Source organism: Lampetra planeri, chromosome 15, assembly GCF_965212315.1.
Source record: "Lampetra planeri chromosome 15, kcLamPlan1.2.h2, whole genome shotgun sequence".
Taxonomy (NCBI): domain Eukaryota; kingdom Metazoa; phylum Chordata; class Hyperoartia; order Petromyzontiformes; family Petromyzontidae; genus Lampetra; species Lampetra planeri.
The window spans coordinates 1,619,553-1,643,533 of NC_136121.1; the positions used below are offsets into that span (position 1 = coordinate 1,619,553).

At 47.1% G+C, this 23,981-nt stretch overlaps 2 protein-coding genes across 3 annotated transcripts in view; one reads left to right on the forward strand and one right to left on the reverse strand.

The window, feature by feature from the left end:
- The window catches only part of LOC144722600 (neuromedin-U receptor 2-like), a 45,409-nt gene extending 43,879 nt beyond the window's left edge, over positions 1–1,530 (reverse strand). Inside the window, exon 1 of the mRNA XM_078600823.1 lies at positions 853–1,530. Coding sequence (XP_078456949.1) covers positions 853–1,530 — 678 coding nt within the window. The remainder of the gene's footprint in view (positions 1–852) is intronic.
- A 21,765-nt stretch (positions 1,531–23,295) lies between these two features.
- TDO2 (tryptophan 2,3-dioxygenase) overlaps positions 23,296–23,981 on the forward strand; it is a 128,548-nt gene continuing 127,862 nt past the window's right edge. The window contains exon 1 of one of the 2 annotated variants that reach the window (XM_078600824.1): positions 23,296–23,431. In XM_078600824.1, the coding sequence (XP_078456950.1) occupies positions 23,394–23,431 (38 nt within the window). In that variant the 5' untranslated portion in view covers positions 23,296–23,393. The remainder of the gene's footprint in view (positions 23,432–23,981) is intronic. The other variant, XM_078600825.1, reaches the window with a different exon arrangement.

The window sequence follows — 23,981 nt, forward strand, 5'->3', positions numbered from 1 at the left end:
GCATCACACGAAATAATAATTCACGTCGTTGTGGTGAATATAGAAAATAAATACTGGCATCAGACAATAGTTGAAGGATATGTGAATGAGGCGGGCTGGTACAAGCAAACGGATTCCAATTGTTTCTAAACACCGCACCATTAACAACCAATGCCCATGTACATTTTTGGACATGCCATTTTCGTCAATGCCATCTACTCTCAAGTCTCATGTTAAAATAGCCTGCACTGGGTCTCATAACGGATGTTTTCTATTCTAGCATCTGTAGTTATCGCAATAGGAATGTGGAATTTCCAGCGCTGCCACGGGACGCACAACCACCTACGGCAATGAGCGTCCCACCAACGTTGGCTTCGTTATGGGGGCACTTTGACTCGGAATGTACTTTTGTGTACAGGGCCATTTCCATGTTTACAAATCAACATATTCAAGCACGGATAAAAGTTACGTTTATTTATACTGTAAACTTGCCATTAATTTCGTGGAGGATGGGACTTGCTTTCAACGAACTCAAAACTCTCGCATGGATTCATGAGTAATCTCGTGAGCCAAGGCAAACCATTATAAATGGCAATTATCTAATCAGAAAGTCCGAGTCCCAAGACGTTTCAGGAGGGGTTTGAATTGGGTTCTTTGGTTAAAACCAACCATCCAGGAGTGTTTTGTTTTAGCGCCGTGGGAGAAACCCCCACACAGTACGAGGGACAAACACTCAGGCAGACGGGTCACGGGCTTTACGAACCCACTTGGCGTACTGCCATCTCTAAAATTCCTCGCAGCAAGCGCAGCGCGGCGTGGGCGCGCCTACCTCCTCCGAAGGCGCGCGCGAGAAAACGGCGCGGGAGAGCTCACCTCCAGCCCCATGAGGCAGTAGAGGACGCTAATGAGGGCCATGGGCAGCACGTAGAAGAGGAACGCGGTGACGGCGACGATGTACTTGTAGGGCCAGAAGTGCACCACGGTGCACACGGCCGACTCGTCGAGCGGCGAGCCGTCGGGCAGCACCAGGAAGTTGAGGTCGTGCGTCAGGGTGTTGGGCAGCGAGAGGAGCCCGGACAGGAGCCATAGCGCCGCGATGACGCGCACGGCGCGCCGCCGGGTGCTGGAGGAGCGGGCGCGCAGCGGGTGCACGACGGCGACGTAGCGCTCCAGGCTGAGCGCCGTGACGTTGAGCACCGAGGCGAAGCACACGGTCTCGAAGAGCGCCGTCCTGAAGTAGCAGCCCAGGCGGCCGAAGAGGAAGGGGTAGTTGGACCACATCTCGTAGATCTCCAGCGGCATGCCCAGCAGCAGCACGAGCAGGTCGGAGATGGCGAGGCTGAATAGGTAGAAGTTGGTGGGCGTCTTCATGCCCTTCCTGCTGGCGATCACGATGCACGTGAGAACGTTTCCTCCCACGCCCACGGCGAGGATGAGGCTGTAGCTGAGGCAGATGGGCACGAAAAAGTCGCTCTGCCTGCGCCCGCGCTCTCTCAACAGCAGCTCGTCGTGCGTGAGGTTGTGGGGCGTCGCGTTGGCGTCGCCCATCATCGTGCCGTCCGCGCGGCTCTCCTCGCTCTGCAGTCCGAAAGCCGATTGACTGAGATGCCAGAGGTGAAGGCGCTCTCCTTATTGCGGGCGTAATGCAGCACGCGGAACGTACGGACACGAGCCGCACTCGTAGTGCGGCATTCCCGGTTGTGCGGGACACGGTGCCAACAATAGGGGGTTTTGTTTGTTTGTGTCAGATGGTAACGCGACCTCCCGTCAGTGTTAAGGACCCTTCATTCCGACAACTCTATGTTCCCGCAGCGAACAAACCCCGCCGGAATGTTCTGCTGCCTGCGACTCTTGCCAATTGGGCAAAACGACCGCGATTTTGTTTAAACGCCGTATAACGGCAGCAAGCAGGTTCAAACTAAACACCTTCTCTCCGAGCCACTATTCAATCATCCACTCGGAGTCTGTATTTCGCGTCAACTCAATGCCCGTGTAATCCCCGCTCGCGTTCATGAACTATTCTCGAGCGAAACGTCCCACCCTCCCCCCTCTCCACGCTTCGCGACGCCAACTCGGCATCGCCGTCAAATCGGCACCGTGTGGCTGTGGATCCACTGCCAAGGCGCTTGCCTCTCGGTCACGATCAGCGAGGCGACCGCAGGGCGCTGTCCACAGCGTGGGGGGTGCTGAGCGGTGGCGGCGGCAGAATTTATACCACCGGGGGTGGCTGCGCTTGCTGCTGCTGCTACTTGCGCGCTCGGCTAAGCCAACCATCGGCGCTCATTTCACTCCACCCATCCCTAACCTACCGACTCGTACTTCCCTCCCTGCTGCAAGGGGTGGGACGATCCCCTCGCCCCCCCACCCCCACGGCGATGTCGTCGAGTTGCCGCGATTCGATGGAAAGAGTCGATGTTATAACCGAGTGTGTGTGAATTTTGGTTTGGGTGTAGAGGGCGATTCGCTTGGACTGTATCGTTTGTGCAGTACTGTTATACTCGAGTCATCTCGTTCGCAGCAGCCAGCTATCTCGCCTACCCGGCAGCTCTCGTTGTGTTGTTTGCACTGCTTTTGATTCCGTGTCGCGCTTTCTCTCTCTCTCTCCATGTCTTTGCACTCTCTCATTTTGCCATCTCGTTTGCACAGCCTCGTTTGCATTCGTGAGTTCCGTCTCGTTTTTCCTGCCTCGTTTGTGTTGTCAGCCTCGTGCCGCTCTCTCCTTTTTACCAGTCATGTGACAGTATATAATGCGCACTACGGTACTTTGCATGAAGATGAAAACATCCATTATTACACGTGCGTTTCGATGCACTTTAAGCCTTGAGCATCGATATTAATCGATGAAAATGGATCGATGCACCCATGCTACCTGCCTCAACAAATACTTAACGATGCTCATCAATGCGACTAACACCCACACAACCAAGGACATGATGCCCCCTCATTACACTACGCTGCATACGTGCCTGAATATACTTACGCAATTATATACACGCACACGAAACACACAACAACCGCCGTTTGCCACTAAGTGGCGGCGACGTCACCACCACGGCGCTTGTGCTATGCTAGGTGCACTTTTTCTGTTAAGTTTGTTGTCATTCCCCCGCACCTCCGATCATCATGGTTGGCTATGTGTGAAAGAAGTTCAACATACGTGTGCATACATAAATGAAGTGTCGAAAGCCTGCTGGCAGGATGTCACAAAACATACCCAGGTGCCATTGGTTGACTGACTGAGATGAAAGCCAGATGCACCAATGTGCTTCCCACTCCGCCAATTTTCTGCGTTTTAACCGAATCGTTGTTGTGAGCATCGCTGCTCTGTCCTCCGTTGTTTCTGGAGGGCGACTGCCTCCAAGTCTCCAGCAGCGTCCTTCACGAACTTCATCCACAGAGGCCGATTTTGACACAGCTGGTACCAGTCATCATCAAGTCCAATCAGCTCCATATCTTTCCGTACCACATCAATCCATTTCTTTTCTAGCCCATGCCGCGTAGGTTTAGCGACACACACACACACACACACTTCCTCCACGCAGGCTGTGGAGGAAGTGCAGAGATTAGACCAGAATGGCACACGGAAGGTGATGTTTTCAGAACCACGCTCGGTCGCGTGACTTGCCGGTCCTGGTGTTGGTTCACAACCTCATCTACTCAATTTATTCTGAGTCGATCTACGATATACTGGGGGTGCCGGGTTAAGATGGGAACTTTCCACTGGGTTGGGAATGCATTGCTTGGAATTAAACACTGATAGCTGGGAGTGTAACACACACACACACACACTTTTGCTTCATGTATAAAAGTAAGCCATTTATATTCTCCCACATACGTAGAATAATTATACACAGAGCATTTGCAGATGCCCGTACACGGATCTAGATACTGTAATGTGTAGACACTACAAACCACACCCAAGCTCGCCTAACACCGAAACAAACATATTGTTAAGTGCTCTTAGAGAATGACTTTTAAGAGTAACCCCCCCCCCCCACAACATTCAATACGACTTTCATAATAGGGAAATGTATATAATTAATAGGCGACGTTTTTGGGCAATAACCCTTCAAAATAGCACAGATATTAAGGTTAGCAAGAAACGAGGGAAGGTGCCTTCCCAAGACAGATTACGCACGCTGTTTAGACTAAGTTGACCTAACGAAAGGCACAGGAGAGGTTCAAGTATTTGACACTGAGGTTATTTCTGGCCAGAAATCGACCCTATTAAAACCTGAACAGCACTCAATAGGGTCTTGTGGCCAGCATTTTCTCTCCAATGTAGTGGTGATGTTCGAACCGATCTATATGAGACGCACAATGAGAGTGAGTAAAAAATAATTTGCTACTGATGTTGTGAATGGCCAAAAATCGAACAATGATCGTTAGGATCGTAACTCATTGACACACTAATGTGCACGGATTCTTCAATTGTCCAGCGAATGCTGGACCTCAAAGCACTCACCCACAAACAACCATAATAGTATACACGAACAAAGACAAAAATCCCCCATATAGCCTTTAACAAACTGTTGGGGCAAGTGCTGTTAGAGAAAGAAAGAAATTTTGATTGCTCAGACCATCGCATTGACATCATAGCCTATACTGTTTGATGCTAAATTATAGAATTTACACGACAGCCGTTTGTCTCGTGTGTCTTGGTACATTGCATTGATTTAAAATACACAAATTTCGATTTAAAGCTTTCGTGACTGCAGGGATTCAGCTTCTTGGTTCTTTCGGTAAAGTCACGTAGAAGGGAAATAATAAAATAATAAAAATAAAACATACTAAAATACAATTCTTGTATTTTATTATGTTACACTCCGACAGTTATACATTCATGTCAATTGTCCAGTGCTGTGTCTGCAAGCTAAGGTACGTGGTACTCAATAATTCAAAAATGTAAATAAACATCACCGCATCACCACATAAACAATTGTGCAGGTCGAAAACGAGTCAAATAGATTTAACATGAGACAAACACATGCAGATTGCATGTTCATATTGTCGGGTGGTGCCAGGTTTAATGACACATATATTTACGCGATCTAACTCAAAACACCTCTTATAGTTGAATAACAATTGAAAAACGAATAAAAACAATCTGTCCCGTGTGAAGGTATACATGCTTTATGAACAAAAACCATTCGTTTTCTGTCCTTCGGGAAGTCCCATATGGTCACGGGCCACTTTTGAATGTGTGAACATTCGTGAAAGAACAAAAAACACATCAACCGTTTGTGGGGATTTTGAGATTGTTTAGTTTAAATATTCCTTTGGGCACTTGGAGGTAATAATTCTGTTTTTTACGTCTCAACGTTAGATATTTCTACCGGTACAAAATAGTCTCAGAAACACGGCAGCTTGGATATTGACCATCTGGAGCCAAGTGGGACGCCCTTCACAGTAGTAGCATCACTCTGAAGTATCATGTGCACCGTTAATGTAAAGCAAAATCAATCGCTGAAGTACATGGATACACGTTTATACATGTGATGCATTGTCCACATATTTTGTTCACAAAATGATCAGAAAACACGAGTTAAATTATTTTTAAGTCAATGTAAAAATGATCTGCATGCTCAAATACGTTTGGGGCAGTGATCTTCTCCATTTGCAGATTGGGGCCAGTGATAGAAATTCGACATTGGTATGGTGGGATACAATATTTATGTAGGTTAACAACCTCATAACAGTGGTAATTAATTTATCGACAATTCAAGGACGATGGGATGATGCGTGAATTTTTCAGTTTCAGTTTCATTTATTAGGTATATCCCTGTGAGCCATGCGGCTCTTGACTCGGGTGCAACCGCAACAAACAAAAACATGAACAAGAAACATCTTAAAGTGACTACACGCAACAAAAAAATCCAGGAAAAAACAGCAAAAGTCTTCCAGAAAAAACACCGTATTCTAACGCTGTGTGCAAAAATCCCAGTGGGATGCAAGTCAAATAATAACAACCATAAGACAATTTATATTAAATGTATCAGGCTAACTCTGCACTACAACAAACAAACATGGCTAAACCAAAACTTTAAAAAATCACCAAAATGAAGCTATAAAAACAATGTAACAGTGATCATAGGAACTATTATTAAAATTTAACAATAAACGATATACATAACATGTACGACCAAACTTTGCAGCCATAGCTCGCTGCATGAGTCACTCCATAACAGCAGGAGTATCAGTAGCAGTATCAACATTTTTCAATACACCTTTAAAGATCAGCACACTATAATCAAAACTCAAGATCATACTTTATAGTGGTCATCCGAAATGATAATTTGATTTCATGCCATTCTGAATAGCAGTGGCAGCTAGGGATGTACAACTTCTCTAGAGCAATTTTGAGTGAAGATCTCACAGGTAGTGATCCATGTTGCAGTTTATTGGCGATAGTAATTCCAGACCCTGGGGGCATCAATAGAAAAGTCCCTTCCTCCAGTATTTGTACGGCAATAATGAATGTGAAGCTGGTAAATGAGCGAAGACCTTAGGTCACATTTGTTTTTCGAAACAGTGAGGAGATCCAGCAGATAGTCTACTGATTTTTTTTGTAAGTACATCATGAATAAATCATAGCTGATGCACAAGCCGTCGATCATTAAGAGAAGTTAAGTTTGACCCAATATAGAGATCGCAGTGGTGGGTTCTATATGGGCATTTCAAAGCAAATTTTAAGGCCGAATGATAAATTGAGTCAAGCTTTTTCAGTATAGTACTGGGGGCTGATTTATATACGATGTCACAGTAATAAAGTAGAGGCAGTATGGTAGCTTTTATCAATTCCAAGCAGAACATAGGGGGGAACCAGTGCTTGTGTCGATACAGAAAAACCAGTTTTTTATTTTGTCTTTTTACCAATATAATCAATGTGATCTTAAAAATTCCGTTTTGAATCAAAGATTACCCCAATATACTTATAGATCTTGACTTGCTCTATTTGATGATTATTTAAGGAATATAATTGGGGAAAAATTACTTCCTGCTTTAGTCCAGGTGAGAAGCATAACACCTTGGTTTTGGAGGTACGGTATTCTGGACTAATTTAAGAGCAACTAGCTGATGTTGTAGTTTCTTGAAATCACCCTGGAGCTTAGCAATCACGTCATCCGGAAAGCGGTCAGCAGTAATTAGTTTGATCCTTGGGAATGATAAACAAACGATATACATACTCTTTGGTTCTTTTGGTAAAGTCACGTAGGTAGAAAAATAATAGATCACGACGTTTCGATCGCAACACAAGCAATCGTCATCAGGTGAGACAACCACAGCAAGAAAAAAAAACTGCTGTGGTTGTCCCACCTGATGACGGATTCCTGCAGTCACGAAAGCTTCAAAACAAGATTGAAACAATATACAGACAGACCTATTAGTAGAGTAATATTAATCTTCAGTCTGTAATTCATTAAGTTCGTTTTAAATTTTGTGAGAGTTAATTCACATGTTTGCCTTATTATAAGATACACAAATAAAAAAGCATTGTAAACATTTATGTAGTCGGTTCTATTGAGACACACTCTTGAGTATGGAGGCAACACGTTTTATTCACTAACACAACAGGTAAGTCTACACTCAACGGGATAACGACTAAGGATGGTGAACACCATACATAGCTATATAACACACGGGAACACTATATAATCTGCCAGGTCAGCTAACATGCTGCCCGGCTGTCGACGACTTGTCCGACGCCTGAAGACCGAGGACCGAAGACGTGGCTGGCGGATCCCATCTCTTTCCAACAGCACTCCGACGACGGCGACCCTGCCGGCTTCTCTGAACATCCTGATATCCGCCCCGGCGTGGCCGGGCTCCTCCCCTGGCCACGCCCCATTCCCGATTCTTCTCGAGGGTTGTGGTTCCCCATCATGTGTCCCTCTCGCCCCCTTTGGGGGGTAGCCCCTTCCACCTCGTCCGGTCACCTGTCCTCCAGGGTTCACCCTAAGGCCATGTCCTCACGCGCTCTCTCTCTCCATTGCCAGGGCTATGCCCCTACAGCACCCCCCGTCACTAGGTACATGAGCTAAAGTAACATGAATAGAATGTCTTTACAATACAATATTTATCATAGCTTTATGTGCAAATGTACCCTATTTCTTATTTCTGAGTTGAACAATGCTTCCCTCTGTTGAACCGTAACACATTATATAACACTGACCTATGTACATTTAAATACAATACATTGTCGTGTTTCGACTTACGAACAGTTCAATGTATGGGCGGGCCTCAGGAACCGTACCCGTTCGTAATTCGAGGACTGCCCATACTCACAAATAACGATAAATGAAAGCCTGGGCAAACATGAACCTGCTTCAGAAACTCCATCATCAGTGACCCCACCATTCTTCAACCCGGATCTGACCTACCAAGGAAGATCTGGTCCTCCTTGAAGCGGATTTGGACACACTCCATGGTAGATGTGGGACACTTTCTATATAGATGGAAAATTAACTAGAGTCCAGTTTCTGACTGCGATGGTGTGACATCTCAGACCGTGCAGCATATCGCGAACGGCTGCCCAATCGGATCATTCAATGGCGATTTAAAACAAATCCACGCGGCTACTCCTGAAGCAGTCGATTGAATATGAGATCTCGACATTAATTTGTAATCTGATGTAATCCCCAAAAATGCCATACAAAAGAAGAAGACCCCAGCGGACCAAACCTGCTCGTTAAACCCCCTAGCCCCGCCCCCCTATCCACCTTTCCCCCCCCTTTCCTGGCCGCTGGTCCCCTCCCCTCGCTTCCCAGATCCATATGGTTAGAGAGGCCAATAGGGGACAGGATATTGCTCTGTGCTCCGTGGTTTTCGGGATATAATTTCAAATTAAGGTAAATTCAATGAGTGAAGCAATGGCTCCTCATATCCAGGATATTCCTCGTAAAGTGGGGAATGCAGTGCCCTGTTGAGTTTATCTTGCTAGAGCAAGATAAATTCTGTCGAGTGCCACTTCAGGCCTAGCTACCACATGGTCGGTCTTTGCCTTGCCTGAGATTTTCTCCCCTATTAAGCTGTGGTCATCTGGGATAATTGTAGAACAATTTTACTAATTCTGAGTCACTGAGAATGAAAATTATGCTTAAAATTGTTGATTGGCTCTAGTTTTCAAGATATGCTACTGGGTTAGTATATACGACCATTGACTTGAAAATGACAGTATAAGTGAGTTATAAAGTAAAAGGATCTCAATTTAAACCAGAAATGACTAAAATACATATTTCACTGGATCTATGAATAAATCTACGACTGAATTTGGACAGTACTTGCTTTTTGAGCAAAACAATGAATGATGCAATCTGAACCTGGTATTGTGTCCTACATTATATGAATTGCATCATGTTATTCCGAGAAGTCATGGATGATGCAATTGTAATGCAACACTCGGAGACGTTGTCTTGATGTTTTTTATTTATTCAAAGTGTCACAGAAGGATGTAGGCTGACTAAATGTAGCTACTACACGACGTTCCCTATATAGCTGGTTGACTATATAGGTAGCTGCCTGCAACGTTGTTTACTAAATAAATTATATGATGATGACAACGATAACAGCGACGATGAGGATAGTGATGATCGCAGCAATGACGACCAGGACCCAGACTCCCTATTGCAGCCCCGAGCCCCGTTCCATGCTCCCCCTATATACTCCCACCAAGCGTCAATCATTACCCAAGGCCGACACAATTTGGAGATGCCTTCATCCAGCAGTCGATTTAGAAAGGGCTGTAATTCATCATTGTTATTCCTAAATATGTGTTTACAGTGTTACCATGACCATCAAACCTCCAGAGATAATTTTGTGTTTTCTTGCTATGCACTGCAAAATATTAATCTTGTACCGCTTCGCTGCACGAATTAAGTGCTGTTGTGGTTATCTGCCCTCTCTCTCGCAGCTCTCCTTGCCTGGCTTACTGTCTCGGAGCCCCACCTCCTCCTGTCACTGTAACCATCACTCGTGGCAACTAAGCGGCGCACTGTCCTTACATCACTCCCTTCTAAAAAAAAAATAGCCATCCCGGCTAACACAAATTTTGAAATGTAATATTAGGGCAGAACCATATGCATTAAAACATCATCCTGACGACTGACGAACACAATGCATATTAGGACGAAGGAGCGGTATAACCCGACTCACCCGAGATAAAAACACACACATTTCTAATACAATGCAAGTGGCGTGAACCAACCCGATCAATGCAGCAACCGGCGAATATTCCCGATTAAATGATCGCAACATTTTCTTTGGTTTTTTCGGTAAAGTAAAAATGTTGCTGTGACGGTTCTACCTGAAGACGGAAGCTTGTTTTGCCTCCGAAACGTCGTGATTTAATTTATTTGTTTTCATTTTAAATTATTTTATTTTTTACCTACGCGACTTTACTGCAAAAACCAAAGAGTATGGATCCTTGAAGTCACGAAAACTTCAAATCTAGGATTGCAACATTAACACAATGCAAATTCTGATGATCCGCTAACGGAATGTAAAGCACTTTGACACGGTCCTTGACGCCAGTCTATTGCTCCGGGCGGGTTGCTGAGCCTCCTCCGGCAACGGGGGCTCGCAAACCGGGGGCTTGCACACAAGCCTGGAAGGGCTGGGCTCCTCTTCGGTCGTCCCGGAAGAAACCAACCGGTACCCGACTGGCGGTCCATCACCCATGGCGGAATCCTGGGGCTCCCCCGACATCAAAGGCTCGGAAACTGTGGGCGGCACAACGCATTTTTCTCGGGGTACGATTACTTTGGCCAGCCGCCCCGACTCGCCGGACACACCAGACACAGGCCGCACATACGTTGGGGATGAACTATCTAACTGGGGATGCACGTAAGGTTGTAGGCGCGATGGGTGGACAAACCAACGGCGACACTCACTGTGGGCGCTTAATTTCTATAATTTCCACAGGGCCTTGCCATGGCTGGTGAAATTTAGGGGACATATCCAGCGACACTTGCGGGCAGTGCAACCATGCCCTGTCCCCTATTGTCCACGGGAGCATGTGTGCCTCGCGGGCCGTGTTCTTTTCATTAGCGGCCTGCGCCCTGGCAGAATTTTCTCTGGCTGCCTCGCGTGCTTCCGATACCTGAACCAGCGTGACTTGCAGGGGCACAGGGATGGTTGACTTCTTTTTCCTGGAGGCCGTGCCCTATTTAGCCTCAATGGGGGGTTTCGTTTTCCCGCCCATACATTAATAAAAACGGGGAAAATCCTATGGAGGCATGAGGGACCATCCTATATACCGCAAGAACCCGAGGAATGTGGAAGTCCCAATCTGTCTGCGCCTCATTGACTGCCTGGCAAAGTATTGATGTCAAGATCCTGCGGAGGCGTTCTACCATGCCATCTGTCTGAGGATGGCAAGGCGACGTCTGCATATTTTTTGTGCCCAGCATGTCGCACATCTCGCGCAGCAGCTTAGAGAAACAGTTCCTGCCCTGGTCCATAAGGAACTGCTCGGGAGCCCCTTTGTCCATCACATAGCCGTTCAAAAATGCATAGGCTATGGACGCAGCTGTCTAGTCGACCAATGGCCAAGCCATTGGCCACTGGGAAAAAGATTCCACCTCGACAAGGAGGAATTTATTCCCTTTTTGCGTACAGGGAAAAGGTCCCAGAATGTCAAGCACGGCCAGCTTATTGACTCAGGATACTGTGATGGACCGCAATGGGGGTTGAGACTGTTTGGCAGGTGGTTTCCGGCACGCACAGTCGGTGCAACTCATAACAAGGTGGTACACATCATGCAACATTCCTGGCCAACAAAAGACTCTTTGCAGGGTTAGCAACGTTTTTCTAAAGCCGAGGTGTACCAATTTATTTTCGTGTAGCACACGCGTTAGCTTACCCCGCAGGGCAGTGGGAACTACAATTCCAAAATGCTGCAACCCTTCGTCCCACTGCATAAGCAGTCCTTCCCTAAGGACAATCTTCAAAACAATCGCCAGGCAATTTCAATAATGAAACATCCTCCAACTGCAGCTGTCCCCACTCTGCATGCCTGAGGCCTAACACTTTATCCCTTTTCGTGATCTCGCCGACAGGTGCAGCTCTACTTAACGTCGCCACGAAGTCTGGCGACTTTGGCACCAGTGGTTTATACTGCCTCGTACCTGATAAACATGTACACCATTCACTCCATGGAAATTGAGATAGTGCGTCAGCATTCTGTGCCGTAACCCCTTTTGATAGACCACCTGGAACGAGTACTCCTGTAATATCTCCAGCCAGCGTGAAAGCTGGCCGGAGGGCTGGTCTACAAGTAGGGAGTACTGGAGGGCTGCGTGATCCATGTGGACCACAAAGCCCCTCCCATAAAGGTAGGGTCTGTACTAATGCACAAAGTGTACCATGGCCAACAGTTCACTTCGCGTTACACAGTAATGCTGCTCCACGATCAACAGGATGCGATTTCTGTATGCCATCACTCTCTCGACTCCGTTCTTAACTTTGGACAGGACAGCTCCTATGCCCGCGTCCCTCGAATCCGTGTCAAAATTAATGGCAAGGAAAAATTCTGGATACTCAAGGGGAGGCGTGCTGGCAAGGCATTTGTGTAATGCAACAAGCGCAGCCTCCTCCTCCCCTATCTAAACTTCTGGCCATTTGCAGTCAGAGCATGGAGGGGTTTTGCAACCATTGCGAATTGTGGGACGAACTGTCGGTAGTAGGATGCAAACCCGAGAAAACTGCGGACTTCCCGTACCGACTTGGGAGTTGGCCATTTGCGCACGCATGTTATAATGTCGGGGTCTTTCACTATTTAATAATCGCTCACAACGTGACCCAAATATCGCATTGATGTTTGCAACAGATGGTACTTGGCAGGTTTTAATTTTAGATTAGCCGACCACACCCTAGATAACACAGGACGCAACTGTGCTCCTCAAAAGTGCGGCCAACCACAATGACGTCGTCCAGATAAATGAGCCACGAGTTCCACTACAGGCCTGCCAGAACCAATTCCATTAACATTTAAAATGTGGCAGAGGTCGAATGTAACCCCATTGGAAGGCAATTAAAGTGGTAGATTCCCTGGGGTATTCAGAATGCTGTTTTCGGCTTGGATGACTCATCCAAGGGAAGTTGCCAAAACCCCAACAGGAATTCATATTCTTGGGTCTTTTGGCAGTCACGTAGATAGGTTCGAAGAAAAGCGCCTGACATCGCGTTCAGTGAATCGTCCATTCGTGGGAGCGGGTATGCGTCTGCGACTGAAACTTTATAAAATTTCCAAAAATCGATGCAAAACCACAGGGTGCAATCGGTATTCTTTACCAGCACCACAGGAGCTCCCCCAAGGGCTAGTGGAGGGAGAAATAATGTCTGCTGCTAACATTTCCTCTACCGCCTGCTGTACATTTTATTTTTCCAGCAGGCTCAACCTATATGGGTTTTGTTGAATAGGGGCTGCATTGCCCATGTCAATATGGTGCTCCAGAAAGGAGGTACGGCCAATGTAAAATTTGCCCTTGCTGAACACATCAGAAAACTCCTGCATTAGCGATCTCAACTGGAGCCGCTGCACCTGGGACAATTTTGGGTTCTCATCACACAATTTGTCTATCCATTTCTCGGCCTCGACTGCCTGTTCTAGCACACCTATAATTGCTTCCGCAGCGGAGGCGACAGCCTCGCTACCCGCCACCGTTGCATGGGCCAGCTTCATTCCTGCCTGAACTACAGCTGGTCCTACACCCACATTAAGGACTTGCAGAAACGGTTCCTGATTCCCCCGCGAAATTGTTTGCGCCCAAACCAGCATAAGCCCCCGGGTCACTCCATTAGATGAGGTAAGAAGGATTCCTGCCTCAGGATCAGCCAGATTCAACCACTTGCGGGAATGCAACGGGACCAATATTTCCTTGCCGGGCAGAATCTCTAGAGATTCCCTCACCAGGGCCTGAACTGTGATGTTCTCCACGGCACGCCGATGCAGGGAATCCAAATAACATACTCCCTGCCTCAACGGCATCTCAATGCACCCTTGGTTGGTCAAAATATTCAGGGGCATCCTGCTCAAGAAGTCGGTGCCCAAGAGGCAAGGCAACGCCAGCGTCTTTGAGATCAATACTGGTCCTGACATCTCAATTTCACCAATTTTGATCCAGGCCTCTATCTGCCCCACAATTCCCATACTCCCTGCATTAGGCGCCATGCACGCATTTACCACCAGCATCACACGACGATTTCTCAATGATTCCAAAAACACAGGATGAGATGTTACTATCCTTTGTGCAAGCACTTCCAAGAGTTCATGAACAGTGAGCCTGGTGAAATTTGGGGAGCGCATCGTCAGTAGTGAACCTTTGGTTCCTAGGGTGTTTCGGCCTTTCATGCTATACACCCTCCCCAAAGGCGGTCAGCGACAGGGTGATCAATCCTACGCTTGTGTCCCATTCCCAATTAGTCATAGGAGTTGCCTTGTTGTTGATAGTCAACATCCCATGGGACAATGCATGGCAGGGGCGTCCTCCTCCCTGAGTCAAGCATTGTTGACTGCATACCTCCTGGCCCTCTCACTTTGGGGCCCAGCTGGGGTCTTTCCTCTTCATCCAGAGCCACTGACTGCTGCCTTCTGCTGCCTCCGATACAGCTCTGATTGCCGAACGCTGGCTCTGGCCCTTAATTCCCAGGTCTCTAAGCAGTCTGGTTGTAGATGTTGCCACAAAACCTCTGCAGCCCACCTCCACTGGTTGGACTTCTGTGTTCCAGCCATGATGCCGTGCTTCGGCAGCTAGATCGGCAAAGCGCAGATGTTTTCGCTCGTAAGCCTCATCTACTGAGTCCTCCCAGGGTACTGTGAGCTCAATCATGAAGACCTTCTTGAGCGAACGGGACCAGAGCACCATGTCAGGTCTTAGGGTGGTGGTTGCGATCTCCGGAGGAAACACAAGTTGCTGGCCAATGTCAGCTAGGATTTTCCAGTCGCGGGCCAAGCGCAGCTGGTCTCGCTCTAATGGTGTAGAGCCGCTCTTCGGTGGTTTAGCCCCTTCGCGGTCAAAGGTCGTCCGTAAGGGGTGTGATGCTGCTGGGGGTGGTAGGGAGTTGGTGGCAGCTCGCTTGTCCTCCAGGGCGGACGCAAGGTTTTTAAGGACTTGGTTGTGACGCCAAGTGTAGCGTCCTTGGGTGAGGCTTGTTTTACACCCTGTGAGAATGTGCCTGAGGTTGGCTGGCATGGAACAGAGGGCACAGTCCGGATCTTCACCATACCATGGGTGAAGATTAACTGGTGTTGGAAGGACGTGATATGTTGCTCTGATGGAAAAGCTCAACCGCCTCGCTTCCATGGCCCACAGATCCTTCCAGCTGATCTTCCTCTTCTCCACACTGTCCCATCGAGTCCACTGTCCCTGTTTGGCAAGAGAGACTGCCTTGGCCCACCTTGCAGCCTCCTCCTGATGGCGTACTTCCTGCACTACCATCTTCCGCCGCTCTGGTGCAGTGGCCTTACTCCAAGCAGCACGGCTAGTTAGCCCAAGGCCTCCTCTCCCTTGCTGAACATGACCCACAATGTCAGCATGTCTGAGGGCTGCTGTTGCCTCCTGGACTGCTTTTCCTGGCCTCCATTTGCGCCCAGTTGCCAAGGTCGGCGCGTTGTTGCTCACCACTGGGTCTCGAGATTCATTCAGTGTCATCTGGAGCCTGGTTTTTGCACACTTGAATTCCTCGGTTAGACTGGTGAGGGGCAGCTTGAGGACACCATCTCCATAGAGGCCTATGGTGGTAAGGCATCGTGGAACTCCGAGCCACTTCTTTAAGTAGCTCGTGACTCCTCTTTCCATCTTCTCCATTGTTGAGATTGGAACCTCATACACTGCTAGGGGCCACAACACCTGGGGTAGGAGACCAAACTGCAGACACCAGGCCTTTAACTTTCCAGGTAGCTGGGTGTTGTCGATGGACTGTAGGCTACTACTGATGTCTTTGCGCAGCTGTTGCACCTGGTCTTTGTCCTTCAGGCTTGCATCATACCACCTTCCAAGGCTTTTTACCGGCTGCTCAGACACTGTTGGGATTTGGTCATCTCCGATGAAGAATTTCAGGTCACAGAGTACTCCCTTCACAATCGAGATGCTGCGTGACTTGGATGGTTTAATGGCAGTGATTTGAAAATTGCTTCGGGTATAATAGTAGCTGAGGCATCTGTATCTACCAAGACACGTACTTCCACCCCCTGGATGGACGAGGCTACCGCCAACGACCCTGCTGTGGCTGCTACCATTCGGTGCACCAGCTTTATCCACTATGAGCCTGAATTCAGCTATCCATTTGCTGGCTGCCCTTGCCGGTTGCCTGCCATGACAAGGGGACGAGGGGTGGGGATGACCTCTGAAATGTGTGATGGCCTAGATGCTTTATGTGATTTTTGTGTCCGAGTGTCTAATTTGTGGCGACTCACCTGTTGGGGCTGGGCTGTAGCTGTCGACGGGATGGAGGATGCCAGCGACGTCGACGATGTCCGGGCATCATTCTGGCACCCCATCGCAAAGTGTCCGAGCTGTCCACAGTGGAAGCAGATGACTGTGGATCTCTGCAGCAGAGGGGTCGCCTCCTCCTGGGATCGCCACTCCCGGGGTCATCGTGACATCTCTCCTCGCCGCCCTTCCCATCTGCACACCGCTGCCGTCACCTCTCTCCCAGGCTCCAGACCTTCCTCCGCCGACCCCACGGCGGCCCTCGTCAATCGGGCAGGTCTACCTGAGCCGCCAGCTCCCACCACCCCTCCGTGGCTTGTTGCTGGGAAGGGGCGGCTCCCACCCCTTCCGTCTTCGGTGCTGTCCATCCCGCGCCTGTGGGATCGGTCACCAGGACCCCAGTTCCCGGGGCTGCCTGGGGGGTCCCCTGGTCGTCCTCCTCATTCGAAAATGCTACAGGTGGGTTTTTACGTTTCAACTTCTTAGACATTTTTTTTTTTGCCACTTCGGACACCAGATGTAATGTAGCACTCGGAGACGCTGTCTTGACGTTTTATATTTATTAAAAGTGTCACAAAAGGACGTAGGCTGACTAATTGTAGCTACTACACGACGTTCTCTATATAGCTGGCTGACTACATAGGGAGACGTCGATGTAGCCGCCAGCCACGATGTTGTCTTAATAAATTAGATAATGACGGATGACGAGAACAGCGACAATTGCAGCGATGACGATCTGGACCCAGACTCCCAACGGCAGCCCCGAGCCCTGTTCCACGCTCCCCTATATACTCCTCCGGGCTGAGCTCCTGCCCCACTCTCGACCCTTTCTCTCGCAGCTCTCCTTGCCTGGTTTACTGTCTCAGAGCCCTGCCTCTCCTGTCACTGTAACCATTACTTGCGGCCACTAAGGCGTGAACTGTACTTACACAATCCAACTTTACTAATTCGGGGTCACTGAAAATGATGCTTAAAATTGTTGATTGGCTCTAGTTTTCAAGAGAGGCTACTGGGTCAGTATATAGGACCCTTGACTTGGGAATGGCAGAGGATAAGTGAGGTATAAAGGGAAGGGATCTCAATTTAAACCAGGAATTACTAAAATACATATTTTACTGGATCTATGAATACATATTTATTGGGTTAGGACAGTATTTGCTTTTTGACCAAAACAATGATGGATGCAATCTGAACCTGGTATTGCATCATACATTATATGAATTGCATCATGTTATTCCTAGAAATCATGAATGATGCAATCATAACTAGGCCTAAATCGCTCTGCTGAATAAATTGCCCTATTTCAGCTCTAGAAATTATACAGTGTGTGCTCTCTTATTTGTCTGTGATTGATTTTGCACAGGGACATATTTCTGTTTAGCCAAAGTGAGCAGAGATGCCTCGTACTTGTGTGAACAAGCAGATAACTTCTGCTATATTTGTGGTGAAGTGACTTTTGCATCACAAAGGCGCCTTCATTTTGGCTACAAAATTGGAGATCAGGAAAAGATGTGGGCCCTGCACACATGCTGCAACACTAGTGCAACAAATCTTTGCCAGTGGTTGAACGGAAAAATGAAATATATGCCTTTTGCAGTGCCAATGATTCGGAGAGAGCCAACAGATCATATCAGAAATTGTTACTTCTGCATGCATGATTCCTTGTAAAAGGGTTCAGTTTGTTGTTTTAACAACTTCACACCTGTTTTGTTGCCAGATAAAAGGGGAAAGGCCCCTTATCAATAAAAAGTAGATTGTCCATTATCCAAACATTCCATCAGCTATACGCCCAGTACCCCACGGATAAGTACTGTCGGTTCCTGATGCACCAGAATAATTCTCACTTGAGTCAGACGAGGATTAAACTTCTGGTCATGAACTATCAAGGTTACATGATCCAGATTTTCTCCCATCATCCTCCTCTGAACTACACCTCATAACACAAGGTGAACTGAAAGACCTTATCAGGGATTTGGAACTATCCAAGAGTAAGGCAGAGCTGTTGGGCTCAAGACGGCAGCAGTGGAATCTCCTGGCAGGTGATGTGAGGGGTTCCATGTTCCGTTACCGTCAAAAGGATCTTGACCCATTCTTCTTCATGGAAGTTGATCTTGTAGTCTGCAACAACATCGATGGTGTGATGGCAGCCCTCAACATCGTTCATGATCCAGATGAGTGGAGACTGTACATTGATTAATCGAAGATGAGACTTAAAGCTGTTTTGCTGCATAATGTAAATGATTTGCCATCAATTCCAGTTGATCATGCAGTCCATATGAAGGAAACCTATGACAACATTAAACAACTTTTGAAGTGCATAAACTATGACCAACATCAATTGGTGATTTGAACGTTGTTGATCTCTTGCTTGGTCTGTAGACTGGATAGACAAAAAACTGTTATTTTCTCTGCGAATGGGATAGTTGTGCGAGAGATTTCCACTACATGAAGATAGATTGGCCACTCCGACAGTCATTTGAACCTGGAAGGAAAAGTGTTCAGCATCCACCACTTGTTGAATCAAGGAGGATTTTGCTACCACCCCTAGACATCAAGATTGGTCTGATGAAGAACTTTGTCAAAGCCATGGACAAAACACAAGCAGCTTTCAAGTACCTCCGTGTAAAAATGCCCACGGTTAAGCTAAGATAAAGGAAGGTGTCTGTGTTGGTCCTCAGATTCGTGAACTTCTTCGAGATTATGCATTTGACAGTGCACTGCATGGCAAGGAAAAGACGGCCTTCCAGTTAGTGGCAACAAATTTTCTCGGAAACAACAAGGCAAAACCTCCACAAAAGCCTTGGTTGCAACATGTCACTAAAGATACACTTTTTTGCACTCTCATCTAGATTTTTTCCCTCCGAACTGCGGAGCAGTGCGCGACGAACGTGGCGAGCGATTTCACCAGGACATTGTAACAATGGAGGAACACTATCAGGGCAAATGGAACCCATCAATGTTTGCAGACTATTGCTGGACAGTGATAAGAGATGCTCCATTTAATGAAAACAAAAAAACAGGCCAAGAACTGGCAAGTAGACACTGAATAAGGACTAAACTATGTACTTATGTATACATAATAGTTTGTTGCCTTTTGTTTCATAATACATTTTATTAATATAACCCTTTTGCTAATTTATAAAGTGTTACATGAACAGGACAGGTAACATTTTATCATGTAAAGCAACCATATACACATAAAAAGACATAGGTTTACAATTTATGAGTAAAACTCTATCTACACAATATACATAGACGTAAAATGTAAACACTTACATTTCTTGGGAACAGTAGCGAATCAGTTGTTTAATTGTCATATTTGAATTCAGCACATCAAAATCTATAATAAACAGCACATTTCATCGCTGAAGCAGACGACGTCTAAAACATTGTATACCAGTGTAATCAGTCAGTCAACTATCAGGTGAATATCAGTAAGTTAGTGATCATTTTTTTTTTATCTATGTGGGATAGGTTACCAGGTTTTAAAGTATCATGCAGTTAGCTGGAAGTATAAAAATATCATTATACTAGTTATTGTGCGACAGGTTATCATAGACTCGGGTTAAGGTTTTACAGGATTAACTAATTATTTACACTTTTCTTTGTTCCCTCTAATTGTTACTGTCTTATGAAGGACACTTTATCCATGATTTTGTCCTTGGGGGGGGTCAGGACTGATTTAGTGTGACACTTGAACAGGGTCAGTACTGGGACGGGGTTATATAATGTGGAAATGTAGTTTTAGGAATAACACATTTCAGTCGCTCCTGGTTTGGTGATCGCGCTGCCTCAGCTTTGGTTTGTCAACATTGTACGTGTATTGCCGTGGGGTTGGGACCAGTGCGAGCCGTATACCACGGGGCAATGCCCTGTGCTGAACCCTGCACCCTTCACCTGCTAATGTGTGCAGAGCAGGCACCCCTCCCCTTCCCCCCAGGAGGCACAGCTCTCACAGATTAACACCATGGTCATCACACACTCACAAGTGCCAACGCAGCCATGCAAATAAGCACACAAGCAAGCCAAGGAACAAAGGAACCTTTGTCTGGAGGCCCCTTTGTTGGCTATTCAGGGGCAAGCTTGATGTGGAATACACATGCTGTTGTTTATGGTTCTCTCGGGGACATCTTCAGGAAACTGGGGTGCCCTTCTACAACAGCAGCTTCGTATATGGGGTGCCTTATCTGGCTAACAAGTTTCAAGTTTTTTTTTCAAGTTTTCATTTATTAGGTATAGCCCTGTGAGCCATGCGGCTCTTAAGATGTAACAAGCGCCATGACCTCGCCAACTTCGCCTGTGCTCACACGCACAGAAACGCACATATACGTGTGGAGATATCCACCTACATAGTTACACTCATGAATCGATAATTAATCTCATGGGCGCCTCCGACTCAATGAAGCGGGGGGGGGGGGGTAGAATATTAACCCCTGCGTGAGGTCGTGAGGTTGTGGAGTGGTTGCCCAGTCGGGTGTGTGATGAACCTGTGGCGCACATAGGTAAAATGCGGTGTTTTTCTGGAAGACTTTGCTGTTTTTTCCAGGATTTTTCTGTTGCGTGCAGTCATTTTAAGATGTTTCTTGTTCATGTTTTTGTTTTGTTGCGGTTGCACCCGAGTCAAGAGCCGCATGACTCACAGGGTTATACCTAATAAATGAAACTGAAACTCGGAGGAGGGGGGGAGAAGTACCCCCCTAGCCCTAGGAGGGTCGTAGAGGAAGGACTGTTATCCTATATAGGGGGACCTGCCGGGGGCAGACCCGTCGAGTCCACAGCCAGGCCCGGTGGTGTGACAGAGGGTCGCATGACGTGTCCCAGAGGAGTTGCTCGTGGAGATTGAGCAACGAAGGCTGCACGAGGGCCTGGTAGAGGCGGGAGCTACCCCGGGCAGCCGCTCGCCATGCCAGCAAGGCCTCGTGTGGTGCCGGCCCTCACCATTTCCCCCACCCTGCTCACGTCGACTTGCGTCGCGTGACACGTGGTCGCGCCGAGCCCCTTGCAGGTTTTAAGGAAGAGCCACGATGACGACCTTTGTGTTAACTTCGGAGTTTTTTTTTCAGCAGGAGGTAAGCCCCTCTGTAAAGCGTCGTTCAATTCCCGTATAGAAAATGTGCCAACACGGGGGGTTGATCAGCAGGAGCTGAGCCCTTTACACATTTCTGGAAGCTTTTCAGATACAATCTGTTCATGCAGGATTTGATCAACCGGAGCTGATCCCCTTTTTGCATTTCTCAAAGCTCCAGAGAAAATGTTTGTGTGTGTTAAAGCGGGGTTTGATCAGCTGGAGCCGAGCCCTGTTTACTGCGAATCTAGCACCAGGGACTCTGAATATCCATTTGTGGCTGGACAGTGAAACGGCTAAACTTACCCGGGCGATCGTTATCCTCCAGACACTCATGATGGTGGTGCATCTTACGCGCTACCGTTTGAATTGTTTGTGTTGCTCCATCTGGTGACAACTCAACCTGTTTGTGTTTTCGTAAACATATATTTTTTATTGTGGTTGCTATAAGTAAATAATGTTTGAAAAGTGTGCCAGTGAAGCAGTTCTGGTTTGTTTGGGGGCTTCCACCAGAGCTGGGATTACATGTGTCCAGGGGGATGGAATGACCCAGTCGCCAGATTGCCGATCGCTCCACTGTGGTGGATCCACTCAGCTGCTGCTGGTAAGACGGAGTGAGGGGAGATTCAACAGGCAATGTGGAGTGCAGCCCACTGTGATTATACACCATGCTACCACGAAAGCTTAAGCCTTAAGCAGAGTTTTTTTTTTCGATTTACACAGCTGCAGGCAACATCGATGTAGTTAAATGTGGATTTTTGGCAGCTGTGAATTATAATTTACGAAGATTCATTCCTTAACCAATGTAAAACGTAGGTGTAAATTAAGCCAGAGAATATTTACAGATTGGATGGTGTGATGATGCAGTAGTTGGCACCCTGCATTCTGACCCAGTAGCCCCAGCCATTGTCAACAACAAAGATAAAGATCCCCTGTATAGCCTCAACATACTGTTTGGGGCAAGAGATGTTCGCGAGCACCTATGAAGGCGGGCACGGCGCAAGAGAAAGTGGCTAGCACCACGCCCGGCCGCTTTAGTCTCCCGAGTAGCGACGGTTATACACCGCAGCAGGTATTCATTTGAGGCTGAGTCGTTCGAGGGGGCTCAGGACCGATTCAGACAATCGTAACTGGTGTTGGCCGTGAGTGGCAATCGAACTCGGGTCACCGGGGTTCATAGTGCAGCGCGTTAACCGTAGCACTACCACTTCCCATTGCCAACAAACCACACTGAATGACCAGCATTGTGGAGCACGGGAAGGTTTTCGCATGGAATAAATTTTGACGTATCATTCCAAGATTGAGGGATTTTATGGAAACATTTCGTTTATTTGATGATGTCCACAGTTATACTGCCCGGTCCATCTGGTGGAACGTAATTTGAGACCTATGAAGACCGTCACGGTGAACGATGACGCGGTGGGACCAGAATTATACCTGGCCCACCTTTGTTTCCCCAGTGACGAAGTTTATACACTGCACCAGGTACTCATTTGAGGCTGAGTAAAACTAAGGGGAGGCTGAGAACTGGTTCAGATAATTGCCACTGATGTTGGGTTGAGTGGGAATCGAACTCGGTTGCCTGGGTTTGCAGTGCAGTGCAGTGTGCCACCTCTGTCCTATGCGCATGCACTTGTAAGATACCCACACACTGTCGCTCATGCCAAGCTTGTCGCCCACAAACCCCATGCTGTCACAGACAACCAACCCCCCAGCTGTTTGCTTTCGGGCTAAGGGCAGTGGCTGTGTAGCCGGCCCTCCCATAGGACAGCACATGTAGACTCACCGAGCCAATCCCACAGTGGGCGAGGTTTGCAGATTTCAAATAAATTCTGGGTGGCATCCCCCACACGGGAGCTATTGGGTGTCTTTTAAGTGTCGAAAGAAGAGAACGAGGCCATTTCCTACCAAACGTCGACATGAGTGGATGTCCATTTAACAGAGCAACCCGCTCAAGGTAAGATTCGCATCTCGTTCAAAATGTGCTCACGTTATGAATAACGGCTTCAATCACACACACTGCTTGAGATTCCCATTACAGTGTCACTCTTTTGAAACCAAATGTCACGCTTTTTATATTTCTATGACATTTTTTTCTAACCAAACAATATAACTGTTAGATCTATATGTTAAAGTAAATTCTGCATTATATCTGCAACTATTTAAAATCGTTTTTTGCATGTCGGCTCTTTTTATGATTTACAACAAATTTCCACATGGGCTTCATAGTTTGAAAAAAAAAACGACCCCGCCACATTCTACAGTAGAATATCCAGAATAATTAAACATATGTTGCATATTAACAGCCTTTAAACAAGCATTTACGAGCCAGAGAATGTATCACTTAAATTTAGACTTAAAACTTTCGTGACTGCAGGAATTCATATTCTTTGGTTCTTTCGGTAAAGTCATGTAGATAGAAAAAATAAATAAAGTAAATACAAATATCACGACGTATCGATCGCAACACAAGCGGTCATCAGGACCACATGTGTTGCGATCGAAAC